At 38.3% G+C, this 19,787-nt stretch overlaps 1 protein-coding gene across 1 annotated transcript; it reads left to right on the forward strand.

The window, feature by feature from the left end:
- LOC125831861 (protein STRICTOSIDINE SYNTHASE-LIKE 4-like) lies at positions 1-3,539 on the forward strand. The gene is made up of 6 exons (XM_049510999.1): positions 1-273; positions 424-636; positions 723-790; positions 2,624-2,858; positions 2,973-3,107; positions 3,190-3,539. The coding sequence occupies exons 1-6, from the start codon at positions 127-129 to the stop codon at positions 3,466-3,468; spliced, it is 1,077 nt and encodes a 358-aa protein (XP_049366956.1). The 5' UTR covers positions 1-126; the 3' UTR covers positions 3,469-3,539.
- Positions 3,540-19,787: the final 16,248 nt, after the last annotated feature.

Genomic DNA, 19,787 nt, shown 5'->3' on the forward strand with positions numbered 1-19,787 from the left:
TATCTGAAAACTTGTAAAATTTTGAGATAAATATGACAATTATTTTGACAGGGATATAGTATAAATTTTGGACCAAAGAATTTCTTCTGTATAACATATCTCATCTGCAAACATTTTATCTTCCTTATGGATTCGATGCTGTATTTTTGTAGCTTTTTAATGGTTATTTTGCTGGCTATTTTACTCAAACTTGTTTTATTCTCACCAATATCTCCTCAGATTCTTGAAATTCCTTCTCCCTCTCCAACCTTTACATCAAACAGTTATTTGCAGGTAACCTTAAGAAATTAAAGGCTTTGAGAGTTTTGTTTAGAAAAATAATTTACGAGACACAAGTATTATACTATCAATTTCTTATATGTATATTTATGGATTAAGTCAATTGAATGAACCACGTTAAATATTCATGTTTGTTAATTTCAGAGAGTAAGTAAACTTGGAGAAGGATTTGTAGATAGACCAGAAGATGTTGCAGTGGATAAAATGGGAATTGTGTATACAGCCACTAGAGATGGTTGGATTAAAAGAAGGCACACAAATGGGACTTGGCAGAGCTGGAAATATATTGGGAGAGATACATTATTGGGACTTAAAGTGTCATCTGCTGGTCATATTCTAGTTTGTGATGCTCAAGAGGTAAATCATCCACTTGTCTACACATGATTAATTAATTAACAAGTTTTATCTAATACCAACAATTAATTAATGTGTATGATGTGCAGGGACTACTTAAGGTTACAGAAGATGGTGTAACTGTTCTTGCTTCACATGTCAATGGTAAAAAACTAAGGTAACTAAGATTTCATCTTCTTCTACACCACCAAAAGCAATGAGTTTATATACCAAACTTTTTTTTTTTAATTTATTGGAGAGAGAATGAGGAATTCGGTGGGGGATTGTTTATCACAAACCACTACATATCAATTTGGATCAAATTATTTGATCTTGCCTTTTGTTTCCGATAGATCCTCCGTTTGGCAGAAAAAAGAAGTAAAATTGAAGACTTGTACCAAGAAAATATGATAGATAAACAACAAGATACAAATCAAATGAATCAACAAATAATAATATTTGTCAAACACTCAAGAAGTAAAAAACTGACTTAAAAATAGATTTGACCAACTTTTAAGTCAATCCAAACACCCTCTTTGCTATCTACTAACCTTCTAATCTAATCTTTCACCTCTACATCTTCTTATTTAGTCTTATGCCCTCAGTAAATTGAAGTTGTGTCATATTTTGTATAATCAACCCTCCCTAGTTCTTTTTCGACCTATCTCTACCTCTACCTCTCCCGACTCCTGTTACGGTCAAACTTCTCACACCTTCTATTGATACATCCACACACCTCCACTTTACATACCCAAACTATCTTAGTCTTGATTTCCTCATCTTGTTTGCCAAGGCGCCTTCCCCTATATAGCTTTGTTTTTAATGATACGACTCCTTGTTCATTTAAGTGTAATCTTCATCTCCACTAAATTCATCTTTTAAATGTGGGCATTCTTACCAACACTGTGCCACATACAACAAAGTCGGTCTGACTACCACTTTAAAGAATTTACCTTTAAGCCTAGATGATACATTCTTATCGCACAGTCTCGAATGCAAAGCTTCATTTTATCCATCCCGCTCCAATACTATTTATGACATTATCATCAAGTTCTCCATCTCCTTGAATTATGGACCGAAGATACTAGAAACTACTTTTATAGGGTATGACTTCAGCTTATTTTACAAGGACCATGGAATTTTTTTCTGAATCATAAAAGGACTTTATACTTTCGGAATAAGGGCAATGAAATTGGAATTCAAACTTAGGGCTTAACAGTGCCTTCAACAAAGATATTGTGAACCGCCCTGACCAAGTCGTCAACAAAAATATTCCAACAGTGATAATAAAAAAGAAATATCCATTCTTTTAAAATCAAGTACAATTCTATAAGATAGAGGCAATAAAGTTTGGGGAGATTGATTCAATAACCAAGTTTATTGTGAGTTCTGCTGTAAAATTCGGACCTAACTACTTAAATAACCGGTGATCCACAACGACATAACTTATATAAATTCCAACCACCAGAAGAAACTAAACAAATCTTTCAAGTAAAAGAACATTTGTACTTATTCCCTACCACATTGAGGAAACTTGTAAGAGGCTAATCTAGCCCAGCTTTCTGACTCTAAAGTTGCATTGTCAAAACGAAATGAACGATGCCTAACGAGCAAGGAGGAATCAATTCCCAATATCACTTTATGATTTTTGTGCAATTTCGTTTTAAAATGAACAATATAATATGCTCTGTGCCGTGTATATCTCTTGAATAAATATAACTTAAGGTTCCAACTGATGTTACAGTATGAAATGGGTTGATATTTAGGCAAAGGTAATTGTCTAATACCCTCTTCCCAACCAACTTGAATACCAGCGCTTTGTCTAGAAGAAGTTGAACTTGTGACGAGTCCCTAACCCACACATGATCTGTTGTTTCCTTACCAATGATGGTTTATATGATGCTGTTAGCAGAAAAATTACAAAAAGAATCTCTGGATTCTTATGTCCATGTCACTTGTCTTGTGGCATAAAGGTGTATTTAAAATCGTTAAAGTTAAAGAGTGTGTACAGATTAGCAGATGATGTGGTGGAAGCATCAGATGGGAGTGTATACTTCAGTGTGGCAAGCACCAAATTTGGACTCCACGAATGGTTCCTTGACGTGCTTGAGGCCAAGCCCCATGGTCAGCTTCTCAAATATAGCCCTTCGCTGAACCAGACATCTGTAATTCTTGATAACTTGGCCTTTGCAAACGGGGTAGCTCTGTCTGCAGATCAAGATTACTTAGTAGTCTGTGAATCATGGAAGTAAGTGTTTTCAAATTTTCAATCCATTCACTAGCACGCTTTCTTCATTAACACATTGTTTTGGCAATTGGAATGGGAGTTGCATTCAACATACTTTCTGTCCTTAATAATCAAATTTCGGTGCCTCAAATATTGGTTGAAAGAAGAAATGAAAGGACAAACAGAGATGTTCATTGATAATCTTGTTGGTGCACCAGATAACATCAAGCTTGCTCCAGATGGTTCGTTCTGGTTTGCTCTAATACAGGTAAGCTATAACCCACCTTTGTTGAATGTGAAGTTAATTAAGGGGGAATGTTTAAAGAAAATGTATCTGTTGTCTGGTACAGATAACAACTCCACGGCTAAATTTCATACACAAGTCGAGAGCTACAAAACATTTGTTGGCAACTTTCCCCAAATTGATGAAGTGGGTGATGGGAGCATACGACAAAGCAATGGTAGTGAATGTGGCAGCTGATGGAAAGATAACCAAAGGCTTTGATGATCCAACTGGAAAGGTCATGTCATTTGTGACATCTGTGTTGGAGTATGATGATCATCTGTATTTAGTAAGTCTCAATTGTGATTTCATAGGAAAGTTACCTCTCACAACCTCAACTGATTGAAACATATTCCTATAATGTATGCCTAGCAAACATCATGCAAATTTCTAGTAAAGAAGAGTAGCACTTCCATACTCGCATACTTGCTAATGAAGCAAAGAGGTTATGCAACTTGTTAATACTCCTAACTGTTAGGATCGAAACAATTAGGTGTCATGCTGAATCTAGCAAACCAAACCTCGAAAGACCACGAATAAGAAGACAAATGAGAAATATACCAAAAGGACACAAAGATTTAACGTGGTTAGGTCAATCGACCTAGGTCCACAAAGGAGATGAGCAATCCACTATATCAATATGAGAGTACAAAATATAGAGGAAAATAACCTCAACCAATTCACTCGGAATACATGGGAGGTGCAAAAAAGTGATAACGTATCACTTGTGTTCCACAAATTCTCCCCCTAACCAAAACTCTCAAAACCCTTAGGACTACATTGTGAATACTGATTAAGTTTGAAGGGACAAATCTCTATTTATAAAGTGCTAAACCTTTTCCTACAAGAAAAGGACTAGCCAAATATGGAGACTTTATGTTTTACTGTTAGAAAGAGGAAAACTTATTTATAGTAAGAAACTCAGGGTAAATACCCAACACTAACTTCACCTCTAAAACCTTTTTTTTTTCCAACAAGAGGAAGTCGCCAATCTTTCTCATAAAATTGAAGATTGACAATGTGATTCATCCAAAGACATCTGAATTCCAAATAGTGCAGGTTATAATAGCACGAATCACTCTTATTATGTCGATTAAAAATAGCTCCTTATTCCATAGACAATGAATACGAGGATAAAACAAATCATAACATGTTCTCCAAAAAGGTCTTCAATACTATTGATTACACTACCAGAAAACCATAAAGTAAAATAAGCATAAATGTGAAAAAACGAGAAGAAAGATAAAGCCAATTTTGTATACAATTGTTTTGTACATAAGAAAAATTGTTAAGAACTGTTTTATTATGAAGGTTACAATAGTTCAAAAGTTAGTTACACTGCTCACTGATTAGTTAGTGGTCCAACTAGTTATTTTGCAATTGATTGTTAGAATTAGAGTCAGTTAGGAAGATATTTCTTCATGTGTATATAAGCATTAACAAAGGTATAAATCCAAAAGCTTCTGAATAAAAATATCCTCCCCTTTCTTCTCTAGTTCCATGATTTAATTTTCACTGCAATCATCAATGGACTTTTAGGTCATTAGCTTCAATTTTTCTCATGGTATCAAAGCAAAAACCGATCCTAGTTGTGTAGAAGCATAGAACAGTCATTGATCGACTAGATAGAGAGTTTTTTTCTCAAAATTGATCAGAATGATCCGATCTACATGTTATGAATTTAACTCGAAATTCAATAGAAAAGTAACTAAACTAGAACACAGTCAATGTTTGTGGAACAATTTTCGATTATCTGAAATTGAAACTAACAATCTAACAATACACTGAGCTAAATTACAGAACTGAAACAGAACTAAATAAATATAGCCTAGATGAAGTTCCTTGATCTGAATCTGAAACGAAAGAAGAAGAAGACAGGATTAGAACGGAGTTGAAAAGAAGAGAGAAGAGGCAAGGAAGAAGTTGAGAATTGTAGGATACCAGTTTCTTTTCACGTCTCCACTCTTTCCCTCAACGTGTATATGATAACTTCTCGACTAATCTCAGACGTTGAACTTCATTTAGCTACTTTTAATCCAGGCCCTTTATTATTTGCAATTCACTCCTTCCGCATCTCCTATATTAACTAATACTCTTTCCACTACTAACTGCTATTGGAAAGTTAGCTGAAGTTGTTACACCTTGCCCCATGGAAAACATCCTTGACCTCAAGGATGGGTGTCGAAGTCCGGAAACTTGGCTTTCAAATCTGCATAGTCCTCCCAAGTTGCTTCTTCAGGTGGAAGATTCGACCATTGAACCAAGACCTTTACCCCTGCCACACTACCTATACGAACCATCTGCCTTTGCAATATTTGGAGAGGCTTAACAAGAAACTGGCCATCTTCACCGGTAGTAGGCAAAGTGGTCTGCACCACCACTCTATTGCCAATTTTCTTCTTGAGAAGTGATACGTGAAAAACAGGATGGACCTTGGACTCGATTGGAAGAGCCAGTTTGTAGGCCACCTGTCCTACCCTCTCAACAACAGCAAAAGGACCATAGTATTTGGAACTAAGCTTGAGGTTCCTTCGCAATGCTAATGAAGTCTGCCTGTAGGGTTGGAGTTTGAGGAACACTAAATCACCCACCTGGAACTCTCTTTCTGTTCTTCTCTGATCTGCATACATTTTCATTCTCTCTTGAGCTTTCAACAAATTGTCCAGGAGGAGTTGTTGAAGTTGCTGCCTCTTCATGATTACATCTTCCACGGCAGGGACTGTGGTGTCTAGCATAGGGCCAATAGCCAAATGAGGAGGTGTATAGCCATACAATGCTTCAAACGGAGTGCATTGAATACTAGTGTGAAAGTTTGTGTTGTACCACCATTCGGAAAGAGGCAACCACTGCCTCCATTGAGTTGGTCTATGAGAGGTCATGCATCTGAGGTAGTTTTCGATGCACTTATTAACTCTCTCAGTCTGGCCATCACTTTGAGGGTGATATGCAGTGCTGTAGTGCAACTGAGTTCCCAGCAATCTAAATAAATTCTGCCAGAAATTGCTCAAAAATATACTGTCCCTGTCGGACACAATAGACTCAGGCAACCCATGGAGCGTATGTACATGCTTAAAGAATTTGGTTGCTACTGTGTTGGCTGTATAAGGGTGGGATAAGGCCATAAAGTGAGCAAACCTGGTTCTCCTGTCCACCACCACTAGAATAACTTCTTTGCCTCTCGACTTAGGCAATCCTTCTATAAAATCCATGCTTACATGCCTTCATGCTTGATCAGGAATGGGAAGAGGTTGTAATAACCCTGGATAAGGCACATTCTCATCTTTACTTCGTTGACACACATCATAGGCCTCCACATGTTGTATTACCATTTGCCTCATTCCAGGCCAGTAAAACACTTGTGCTAACCTTTTATAGGTACCCAACTGTCCAGAATGACCACCAACAGGTGAATCATGAAAGGTGGTGATCAGTTGTTGCCTTAACCCACCAGTGCTGCCCACATAAACCTTGCCCTTTCTTCTTAGAATACCAGAAGAATAATTGAATAGATGGGGACCCAGGTGAGCCACAGAGAACTCAGATATTAGTGCAGTGACTTCAAGATCATCTTCATAGCTTTTATGAATTTCTTGCACCCAAGTAGGCACCATAGCACTAATAGATGACACACCAGCTAAGGCATTGAGCATGCTACCTTCCTTATCCTCAAACTGCCTAGATAATGCATCTGCCACCTTGTTCTCAGCACCTTTTTATACTGCACCTCATAGTCTAGACCCAACAGTTTAGTTAGACCCTTTTGTTGCACAACAGTTGTAACTTTTTGCTCCAGAAGGTACTTTAGGCTGTGATGGTCGGTTTTGACCACAAAGTGCTTATACTGAAGATAGTGTCTCCATTTGTCTACATCATTAAGAAGTGACATGTATTCCTTCTCATAGATGGATTTCCCTCTATGTCTAGGAGCCAAAACTTTACTGAAGTAAGCTATGGGTCTACTGCCTTGCATAAGAACAGCACCGATCCCAGTTAAGCTTGCATCGGTCTCCACAATAAACTCTTTAGTATAATCAGGTAAAGCTAAGACAGGAGCATTAGACATGGCATGTTTCAAAGCTATAAAGGCTTGATCAGCCTCCTCATTCCACCTAAAAGCATCCTTTTTCAATAAATCTGTTAGTGGCCTGCAAATGATGCCATAGTTGCGGACATACTTTCTATAATAGCCCGTAAGCCCCAAAAAACCTCTAAGTGCTCGCAAGGTGGTAGGGGTAGGCCACTCACTCATAGACCGGACCTTGCTTGGATCGGTAGACACCCCTTCAGAAGTAATGATATGGCCTAGATACTCCACTTGTGATTGACCAAATGAGCATTTAGATCTCTTAGCATACAACGATTGTTTCCTCAGCACTTCAAACACAGCTTTTAGGTGAACTACATGGTCTGCACGGGACCTACTATACACTAGTATGTCATCAAAAAACACCAAGACAAACTTCCTGAGTAGGGGTCGAAATACCTGATTCATCAGTGCCTGGAAGGTTGCAGGAGCATTGGTGAGCCCAAAGGGCATTACCTTGAACTCATAATGACCTACATGGGTCCTAAATGCAGTTTTGAACACATCTTCAGGCTTCATCCTGATCTGATGGTATCCAGCTCGCAAATCCACCTTTGAAAAAATCACAGACCCTTGTAATTCATCCAATAAGTCATCCACTATTGGTATAGGGTACTTATCTTTAATGGTTATTTCATTTAGACCCCTATAATCCACACAAAACCTCCAAGTTCCATCTTTCTTCTTAACCAACAAGGCTGGTGAAGAAAAAGGTGATTGGCTGTGTTGGATGATATCATTACTGAGCATTTCTTCTACTTGTTTTTCCAGTTCTTCCTTCTGATAGTAGTTATATCTGTAAGGTCTGAGAGATACTGGTGATGTGCCTGGTTTCAAGGGAATAATATGATCAAGGGATCTTGCAGGTGGCAAACATTTGGGTTCAGCAAACACATCAGTGTAGTGAGAGAGTACCCCTTGAATTGAACTATTCACCTCTTCTATAACTTCAGTACTAGTAGCTTGGATAAGGAACAAATGAGCCATAATGGTTTGACCCTTTGAAAATAGTTTACTCATAGTACTACCAGTGATCATGCTAATCTGACCTTTGTCCGGAATTGCCCTTAAAACCACCTTGTTACTTTTTCTCCCAATGGTCACACATTGTTTCTCATGGTCAAATTTAGTAGGGTTATACTTCTTCATCCAGTCATTACCTAATATAACGTCACAACCCCCTAACTTGAGGATTCGCAAGTCTTCCACAAAGGTTTTGCTCCCCATTTTCCAAGTGAATTGAGGGCACCTGGAATTGCAATATACATAATTGCCATCAGCAACAGTTACTCTGATTGGTTGCACGTAACAAGACTGATAACCAGTTTCCACCACAGTTAACTCATTTATGAAGCTGTGGGTACTGCCGGAGTCGACTAAAATGGAGAGGGCCCTCTTCTTTACCCAACCTGCAACCAAAATGGTATTGACCCCATTACAATTTCCCGACAGAGCACTAAGACACAGAGCCTCAGGTATGTCAGTATCAAGATCGGCCGTCACCTCAACGTCCACCTCCTGCGGATCTTCCAAGTGCAGAGGTAATTCTTCAGAATCACCAGAAATACATTGTAATTGCTTCATTCTACAGGTATGACCTGGGCTGTACCTTTCACCACACCTAAAACAGAGGTGATTAGCCTTTCGATGTTCATACACTTCAGAGTTGAGTCTGAGAGGTGCAGGTTTCTGAGTAGCAGGTGCTGATCCAGCTCCTGATCTAGGCAACATAGGGTGATTTGCATTAAGGACATTTCCCACTGTTTTGGGAGGCGCTCAATTCTTCTTCAATGCAGCCTCGATGGCTTTTTCTTGCATCCTAGCCTGCTGAATAGCAAAACTAAGGCTAGTAGGCTTGAACATTTTGACAGCAAACTTAATCTCCTCTTTAAGGCCACCAATGAAGCAAGAAAAAAAGTGTGATTCATTTAGTGCTGGGTTTCGCATGATCATTTGAGCCTTTAGATCTTCAAATTTTCGTAAAAACTCCTCAACGCCCCCAGTTTGGCTGAGCTTGTTAAACTCTTCTACCACATCTTCCATCAGAACATCTCCAAACCTATCACAAATTTCCTCCCTTAATTCGTCCCAAGTGACTGGACCTCTAGTCAATACCAAGGAATTATACCAGATCTCTGCATCCCCATTCAAGTAAAGGGCTGCACCCTCGACCTTCTGGGCATCATCAATTCTATAGAGATTGAAGTAACGCTCACACTTACGAACCCATACCTTAGGATTTGAGCCTTCGAAGCTAGGAAGCTCCCATTTAGGGGTAGGAACATGCGTCTGATTGGGTCGAGCCGGTCGAGCATCCTGAACAGGAAGAGGAAGGATCCCATCACCTCTCGCCTGACCACGCTCCATGACATTAATACGCTCGAGTAGGAGCTCTAAGGTACCCTGGATTCCATGCTAAGTGGCCGTCAAAGTTTGTTGTCCATTCCAGAGTTCGAGCAGCAGTTCATCATGTTGGGCTAACTTCTCGTCCATACTTCGTATTCGAGTGCCTTCAGCCATAAGTGACCAACAACAGTTGTGGAAGCAGTGGCTCTGATACCAATTGTTATGAATTTAACTCGAAATTCAATAGAAAAGTAACTAAACTAGAACACAGTCAATGTTTGTGGAACAATTTTCGATTATCTGAAATTGAAACTAACAATCTAACAATACACTGAGCTAAATTACAGAACTGAAACAGAACTAAATAAATATAGCCTAGATGAAGTTCCTTGATCTGAATCTGAAACGAAAGAAGAAGAAGATAGGATTAGAACGGAGTTGAAAAGAAGAGAGAAGAGGCAAGGAAGAAGTTGAGAATTGTAGGATACCAGTTTCTTTTCACGTCTCCACTCTTTCCCTCAACGTGTATATGATAACTTCTCGACTAATCTCAGACGTTGAACTTCATTTAGCTACTTTTAATCCAGGCCCTTTATTATTTGCAATTCACTCCTTCCGCATCTCCTATATTAACTAATACTCCTTCCACTACTAACTGCTATTGGAAAGTTAGCTGAAGTTGTTACACTACATTAGCCCATCCGACAGTTCTGGAGCTGTGTTAATTCCGATCAAGTTGTCTGGCTCTGAAAATTACGGATTGTGGAGTAGATCGATGCACATCGCGTTGTTAGGGAAGATAAAATATGGTTTTGTCACTGGAACTTGTAGAAGAGGTCTGTATAAAGATGAATTACATGAGAAATGGGAAACCTGTAACACAATTGTCTTATCGGGGTTGATGAGTACATTTAGTGAAGAACTTCTGAGTGGAATCATGTATGCTATAAGTGTTTACAAAGTCTAGGAAGATTTGAAGGAGCACTTTGATAAGGTGAATCGTATGAGGATCTATCAATTACACAGGGAGATTAACACACTTTCTCAAGGTTAGTGTTATCAGCTCTCGTCGCCTCCTATTTAGCTTATATTCCTTTAGAAGCCCCTGCATATGCTAATCATGTAGGTTAGTGTACATTCATTGCAATACTCAATCAAAACACAATAACTATCATGAAGAGTGTCCTTGAAACATAAGACACATGCAGGTAAATCGTAGTAAATGGGCATATAAATACGCCCAAGATCACCACCCCACACTTAGGCCTTTGTTCGTCCTCGAACAATCTCTCAACTATTAACTCATCATTAATACCTTTGAACTTATATACTCCCATTAAAATCAACCACACCTATTCAATCATGGTTTTATAATCCACATTTTATGCAATCAATCAACAATTTAGTTCACCATGTTAGTTTACAAATCAACACCACATAGTCTCAATGAATAACTCATCACGGAATTTCCGGGGTCAATGTAATCATATAAGAACATACCAACATCAAATACACCAAAATGTGCGTCATGAATGCCCAAATTATTACTTTGTATATCCTTTCCCTCATACAAACATCAAGTTTGCACATTGTATTTCAAAACACGGTCTATTTTTCAAAGTTTAAACTCTCACTCTCACAAATGATGTTCTTGCATATTCTAACATACCATAGGCTTGCCTTTAGTGCACTTTAACATTCACAATGCATTTATCATGGAGTCAAGAGGACTTAACTTGGTTGTAATGTCAGTTCAAGGATAGGGAGGGTACATTTCAGATATAATTAGTGACTATTCCTCCTTAATGCACTTGTAATGTTTTTCAAACATCTTCAATCACTTCTCTTTTCTTTGGTGCACACCTCATAAATATCCTTCATTTCACTTTTCAATACTTGCCCTTTTATTTATCTAAGCACTTGTTTAGGACTTGTTCTTTATTTAAGCATGTTTTTATACATACAAGTGCCTTTTCAATTTTAATCATTGGCTATTTACACATCTTTTCTCTAATTTCATCACATTAGACATTTGCACCCTACTTCACTTCTACCATTATGTTATCATTTGCTTATTGACATAGTTCATTAAGGACCAACTTGTGTATCAAACAAAACCATGGTATCAACAAAAAGGGATTCGACTCAATATGCGATTAATCAAGGAAATAAAGGTTAAAAATCTCAATGGGGCTTCACTAAGGATAATTATTGTGGAGGCACACAAGAGAGTTCAATTGGCTTATCAAAGAAATGCCTCAATCATATTCCATAGTTTACTAGTTACATGTTAAGCACACACGGGGTAAGTTCTAGATGTCATTCCATGCAAGAAACTAAGAAAATACTCACCACACGTAAGGACATAATCAATTCAACATGCTCATACAAATCACATTGCAGTGTTTTCCACACAATTAAGCCCAACTTCATCAATTTAGAGTCAAAACAAAGAACCTATGTGTGTCTTAAGGTTACTAATTCCATTACAGTTGCATATTCAAGTGTGAACTACCCATGAAGTTTGACTAACTTTTTAAGCAGGGTTTTAAAGTATCAAAAGTTCAGTTTCACAATCTACAAATTCTAGTGACTAATTTTCCCTTAAGACGGTCATCATCCATCCATCATCGGGAATAGTCACTTCTACAACGACTCTAAGACTCAACCAAAGTTAAACAAAATAAACTAGTCCTAGTCGGTTCAATGGGACTATCCTCAGGAAAAGAACTGGAAACAACAGCCGAGGCACCCACCTTAAAAAAGACTCAATAAAGCAGTAAAATTATTACATGGAAATTCATCTCCACCCCACACTTAAATTAAACACTATCCTTAGTGAGCAAAATCGAAATAGAAGTATAGAGTGAAAGAGAAACTTCCTCGAGCCTTTAGTCCTCATCTCCATCATCATCACCACCATCCGCCACATCAGTGGCACCATCAACCGCCATCAATGTAGTGTCAACCTCATTACCCTCATCATCATCATTATCAACCTCATCATCCATAATTACTTCAACGTCGTCCAATGGCTCTTGAAAAGACGGACCCATTCTGCACAGATATATTGCACTATCCGTCAGTGGGTAGCGCTTTGCCAACTACTCCATCTCACCATCAGTAACGAGGCGACCATCTATCTGTAGATGCAACTCTGCCATTCTAAACATCCAGTCCATCAAGCTATCATCTCTTGATTATCGATTCACATAGGAAAATATAGGCCCATGTGACATGTCTTGAGCTTTCATTTTGGTCAGATCTACTATGTTGAAAACCAGATAGGATCCCTAGGTGAGCACAAGTCGTGGAACTCTTCCTCAATTCCCTTAAACCTAAGGAATCGTGTCAACAAGATCTCATAAAAAAATCTCCACCTATTATTATTCTAGAACTTCATCATATTCTGTCTAAGAACGGACCCCACATTAAAAGGCACACCTTTCATCAATGTGTATACTTATACAACCAGGTCCCTAGTGACCTCAAAGGTATACTTGCATGACAATAAGACACTTCACACAATTTTTAACCACACCGCAGCCTCTGGATTTAAATGAGCATAATCAAGGGTGGCGTGTCTACCCATGTACTTACTCCTATCCCACCTAGCACTTGAGTTCATCCCGATGCATGACAAATATCTCTATAAGGGGGGATTCTCTTTCAACCTAGGGTACTCAATAAATTCACAATGAGGGGTTCCCAAAAAAATATTTAGTACTTTAGTAGAGAAACGAATAGTCTTACCCCTCACATCAACAATGTTGTTGTACCGTTGCTCTATAATCTAGTTGGCATAGAATTCACGGATAAGAGTGAGATTATATTCACCTTGATCCTCAAAAATGTATTGCAGCCCAAGATTGTAAATTGTTTCATAAATTTGCGGGAATTCATATTGCAACCTTACTGCGTTGACATATTCATCACTAAGGTATTTTACCTATTTTTGGCACTCAAACCAATCTTGATCATGGTGTTCCACCGCTTGTTTGTAAAACTGCCTAGACGGAGTTCTAACACTAGAAGACCCTGCGACATCTCCCTTGAGAGATCGCTTGCTGCCCTATCCAACCTCAACTTGCTTTCCCTTTGGTGCCATGTCAATGGAAGTATAAAATATGGGAAAGAAGGAAAAAATTAAAAATTTCGAGAGTGGTAAGGGTTGGGGTTTGGTGGTGATGATAAGAGAGGGGAAGAAAATTTTTGTTGGGAAGATGAACCGAATTGGAGCAGAAACTAGGTTAGAGAAAATTGGAGGATGAAACAGCTATGGAAGATTTGGGGATTTCGGGGGAAGAAAGTGAGTAGAAGATGGAGAGATATTTTGAGAGGAGAGAGGTAATGGGGAGGTGGGCATTGTGATAAGTGAGAGTGGAATGAAGGTCTTTGGAATTAAAAGGGGTACGGTTCAAAAAATAAGGGCTAAGAGCTGGTGTGGTCCCGACCCGAGGAAAAATGGGCCTAGGGAGCTAGAGGCACGATGCACCAGCCTTGCCCATCTGTAGTTTCCCTCTTGGCCCAGAGATCCTATAGTGCACCAGCTTGGGGATTACCCTAGTGCGACACGCCTGCAGGGAGCTATCTTTGATAGTCTGAAGTTGCTGGTCTGGCGCGGTGCGCCTGCAATGCACCAGCTAGGACCCTCACTAGTTTGGGTCCTGGCGTAGCACACCACCAGTGCGCCTTCCAAGCCAAGATTTTGTTTTTAACCTTTTTTCATGCACGGGCCATTCGACTTGGTTTGTTCCACTTTAAGATATTCATGCACAATGACCACACTATGTTAAAGCTATTATGGGTTGCCTCCCACCTAATGCCTTAGTTTTTGTCGTGGCACGACTCCTTTTTTTGTATTTTTTTTCATTTTCATTTTTTTTCATAGTTCCTAACTATTACAAATGATTAAAATTTAATTAAATTCTACCAAAAATTAAAATAAACTAAAAATAAATAAAATTAAAATAAAAAATAATTACTTGTTACATAATTTCACGGGTTGCCTCCCGTGGAGCGCCACATTTAATGTCACGGCTTGACTCAACTTTGAATCATTACTCATTTAGCTCAAGAGCTTCTTGATATAGACCCGCATTCTTACCAAAATAGTGCTTGACCCATTGCCCGTTCATTAAAAACGTTGTTGTATCTTTGTCTTGAAGCTCTACCGCATTATGTTGAGTCATCCTCACAACTTCGAATGGACCACTCTATTTAGACCATAGTTTTCTGGGGAATAATTTATGTCTAGAGTTGAAGAGTAATACCTTTTGGCACGGAGTAAAAGTGTGAAGGATTATGTGCTTGTCATGCCATCTCTTGGTCTTCTCTTTGTATAGCTTAGAATTCTAATAAGCATGGAGCCTAAAATTCTCAAGCTTGTGCAATTGTCCTATTCTTTTCCTGCCTGCAAGCTCTAGTTCAAGATTCAACTTCTTTATCGCCCAATATGCTTGATTCTCTAACTCTGCCTGAAGATGACACGCTCTCCCGAAAACCATGTGATAGGGAGAAGTCCCTATGGGTGTTTTATATGTTGTCCTATATGCCCATAAAGCATCATGAAGTTTCCCAGACCAATCTTTTCATTGGGCATTCACTGTTTTCTACAAGATTTGCTTCACCCCTCGATTCAGCACTTCAACTAGCCCACTAGTTTGTGGGTGGTTCGCTGACATATACCATACTTAGCCACAAGATTTTTCACTACATGGTTTATGAAGTGCTTACCTCCATCACTTGTGATCACCCTTGGAGTACCAAAATGAGTGAAAATGTGATTATTTATGAATTTAATTACCATCTTTGAATCATTCATGCGAAGAGCTACAACCTAGACCTATTTGGACACATAATCAACCGCCATACGAATGTATTTGTTTCAATCTGATGGTAGGAAGGGACCCTTGAGGTCAATACCCCACACATCAAAGATTTCTACCTCAAGAATATTGTTTAGTGACATATCATATCTTCCAGATATAGTACCCAATCTTTGACATTGATCGCATTCTTTCACATAAACTATAGAGTCTTTGAACAAAGAGGGCCAAAAGATGCCCAATTGCAATACCTTGTGAGTCATGCACTCTCCTCCATGATGCCCTATATAAGAACTTGCATGAAAACTCTCGAGCACTTGCTTGACCTCGTTTTCCAGAATGCATCTTCTTACAACTTGAGCCACTTCTTGCTTAAACAAAATTGTTCATCCCAGATATAAAATTTAACATCATGCTTTAGCTTCTTTCTTTGTTGAGTAGTTGCGCCTGGTGGTAACACTCCACTCATCAATAGATTCATTGTATTAGCATACCATGACACTTGAGAGATATCTAAGGTCATCAATTGTTCATCCGAAAACGTCTTCATGTATTTTTTCTTTTTAATGCACATGAGAGAGGTCTTCTAACCTCAAAAGATGATCAACCATTTGATTCTATGTACCTTTCTTGTCTTTGATTTCCAGGTCAGATTTTGAAGAAGCAATATCCATCAAATGAGCCTTTGCTTAGCATCCTTCTTGTTGAATAGCTACCTAATAGCTGCATGGTTAGTATAAACAATCACTTTGGTACCTACCAAATACGTTCTAAACTCGATGAAGGCAAATACTAGAGCAAACATCTCCTTTTCAGTCAATCTATAATTAGCTTGGGCAAAATCATGGGTCTTACTAGCATACTATATCAAATGGAACACCTTCTCTTTTCTTTGTTCCAACTGTACCCACTACTACATCGCTTGCATAGACATGAGTTTTAATGGTAGCTCTCAATTAGGAGCAATCAAGATTGGAGCTTCAATTAAGTTCCGCTTTAGCACGTCAAACTCTTTCACACAATTTTTATCAAACTCAAATTTCACCTTTTATCAAAGAGACTGCACATAGTTCTGGCAGTCTTTGAAAAATTCTTGATGAACCTCAGATAAAACCCGCATGCCCAAGAAAACTTCTTACTCCTTTGACAGAAATTGGAGGTGGAAATTTCTCTATTACTTCAACTTTGGTTCTATCAACCTCTAGTCCATGCTTTGATACATTGTGACCCAAGTGACATTTTTCCCAATTGAGTGCTAAGTTTGTATCATCACAACGAGCGAGTACTTTATTAAGGTTCCGAAGACATACCTAAAAAGACTTCCCAAAGACAGAGAATTAATCCATAAATACCTCTACAAAATCCTCTACCATGTCATGAAAAATAGCCATAATACACCTCTGGAAAGTGGATAGAGCATCGCAAAGTCCAAATGGTATACGCTTGAAAGCATTATGTGCCATATGGACAAGTGAAAATATTCTTTTCTTGAACCTCAAGTGCAATCACAATCTGATTAAAACCAGAATACCCATCTAAAAAGGGATATTACTCCTCCCCTTCTAAACGGTCAAGCATTTGATTAATGAAATAGACATGATATTGACCCTTTCTTGTGGCATCATTTAGTTTTTGGTAATCCATGCAAAGCCTCCACCCAGTAACGTGGATATCAACACATTCTTTTCATTCTTCACCACTGTCATACCACCTTTCTTTGGTACACACTACACAAGACTTACCCATTTACTATCAGAGATGGGGTACACAATTATGGCATTTAACTACTTGTTCACTTATGTTCTTATCATTTCTTTCATTAATGGATTTAGCTGATGTTGATGTTATGCACTCGTCTTGTTGTCTTCCTCCATATAGATTTTGTGAATACATAACACCGGACTAATCCCATGAATATCAGACATCTGCCACCCAATAACTTTCTTTCTTTGCTTCAAAATTTTCAATGCTGCATCAATCCATGCTTCAGACAATTCTTCAGAAAGTATCATGAGTAAAGTTCAATTGTTGCCTAGATATGCATACCTTAGGTGCGTCAAAAGATATTTAAGCTCTAATTTTGGTGAGTTTATGATCGATGATTTGGATGGAGGTCCCAAAACATGATCTAATGGTTCCTCTTCGCCTCTCTAGGCTCCCACAAGTGCCATATCAAGATAAGTGGCTAGCTCTTGCGCTTTCGCATCCCTAAACCTGTCATGGACCACTAATACCCTTTCTAATGGTTCTTTGGAAGCAATATAATGTGATTCCATGGTTAGATCCACAACAATGAAACCATACAACTCATAGGCAGATGGCAATTTCAAAGCGCGATAGACATTAAATACTTCTACATTATGATGAGCTCTCATGGTAAATGACTAACTGCTTCATCATAATGCTTGCCCCGTGGCTAAGAAAGGTCTTCTCAAGATGAATGAAACTTCAAGATGAGGCTCAAAATTAAGACCATAAAGTCCACAGGAAAGATCATCGACCCTACCGTAAAGCTACCCAATTCTTTCAACTTTTTGGGTAGTTTATTCTTAATTTTTGAATTGCACTCTTCAGTAAGTGCAATTTTTTTGTACTTAGCCAGCCTTCTCGTATTCTCCACTATCTCCTTCGCATACTTGGCGTATTTAGGAAATCCCTATAAAATATCTACCAGAGGTAGATTAATGTGAACTTGTTTTAGGAGAGAGAAAGAAACTTATTGAATCATTCATCTTCATTCTAATTTTTAAGCTTTTGTGGAATAGGAGGAGGTGGTTTTAATTGAGGAACAACCCTCTCAACATTCGAATTTTGACCAATCTCTTTTTGTTTCTTTTTTCCACTTACTAATTGAGTATATTTCTTCTTTGGAGCTAGTTCTTCTAATTGTAACCCACTTCTTGTACCCACAACATTCACTTGTTTTAGGTTGGGATCCGTGTCACCCGTAAGACCTTCTTGTGAATGGAAGTTGAGGTCATTAGCCAATTGTGTAACATACCTTTCCAAATTTTGAGTTGACATCTGGGTGTTCCTCAAATCCTCTCTAAACTTATCTAATTTTGCATTAGTCTTACATATCTTTGCATTGTTTTACTTATCTTTGCCATCAGCTGTTTGAACAACTCCTCATTAGTCATACCCCCTTGTTGGGCACCTAGATTATTACCTTGTCCATGGTTTTGATACTGCTGCCCATATCCTTGTGGCCTGTATTTGTTTAGCCCTTGGGTCTAGTTTTGATGTTGATTTTGATTTCCACCCATGAAAAGTTTGGTTGATTCCCCCAACCTTGGGTTATATGCACTTGGGGGTCCTCATGAGGAAGGCTAGTGATCAAATATCTCACTAGGCCAGTGATCAAATATCTCACTAATCTTTTAATTATATATGGAGATTTCAATTATTCAAGTCCATGTCGAAGAAGGATAATAACTGCCGCCTCCTTATCATATTCCTCAAAAACTTAGTATACTCGTATTAGGACATGGATAAATTAATTCACTCCCATTTGCACACGGAAAAATTAATTTACCGCCCCTTCAACTATATAAATATGCGTTTGCTTCCACACTTTCAATATCAGCTTGTGATAGTTCTCTTTTCCATGAAGTTTTGGAATCCATTTTTCGATCACCTGATCTCTAGGTATTTTGTTTTCTTATTTTCTTTTGTGATTTGTTTAGTAGGTCATGGAATTGATATTTTTCATGGATGCCATGCAATTGATAGTTATCATAACACAAAAAATTGATTTTGAGGTGTGAAAGGATATGTTTAATGTCCCCACCTTGAGATCACTAATTTAAGGCCTTATAAGATCCTGAATACTTGAGTGTAATGTGTGAAGGGATATATTTATTGTCCCATTCTTGAGATAACAAACTTGCAGCTTTATGAGACCTTGAATATTCAAGCATAAGGTGTGAATGGATGTGTTTAATGTTCCCTCGAGATCACTAACTTGAGGCTTTATAAGATCTTAAATACTTAAACATAAGGTGTGAATGGATTAATATTTATTTTATGGATGACATGCAATGGGGAGTTATCATAACAAAAGAATTTCATTTTGATGTATGAAGGGATGTGTTTAACATACCCTCCTTGAGATAACTAATTTGCATCTTTGTGAGACCACGAATATTGTAGCATAAGCTATGAGTGGATGTGTTTAACACCCATGCATTGACATCACTAACTTGAGGCTTTATAAAATATCAAATACTTGAGTGTAAGGTGTAAACAAATGTGTTTAACGTCCCCGCCTTAAGATCCCAAATTTGTGGCTTTATGAGACCTCAAATATTCAAGCCTAAGGTGTGAATGGATGTGTTCACCGTCTGCTACTTGAGATTAAAAATTTGAGGCTTTATAAGATCCTGAATGCTTGAGCTTAAGGTGTGA

This window comes from Solanum verrucosum, unplaced genomic scaffold, assembly GCF_900185275.1.
Source record: "Solanum verrucosum unplaced genomic scaffold, falcon-dt-bn FXZP01000018.1, whole genome shotgun sequence".
Classification (NCBI taxonomy): domain Eukaryota; kingdom Viridiplantae; phylum Streptophyta; class Magnoliopsida; order Solanales; family Solanaceae; genus Solanum; species Solanum verrucosum.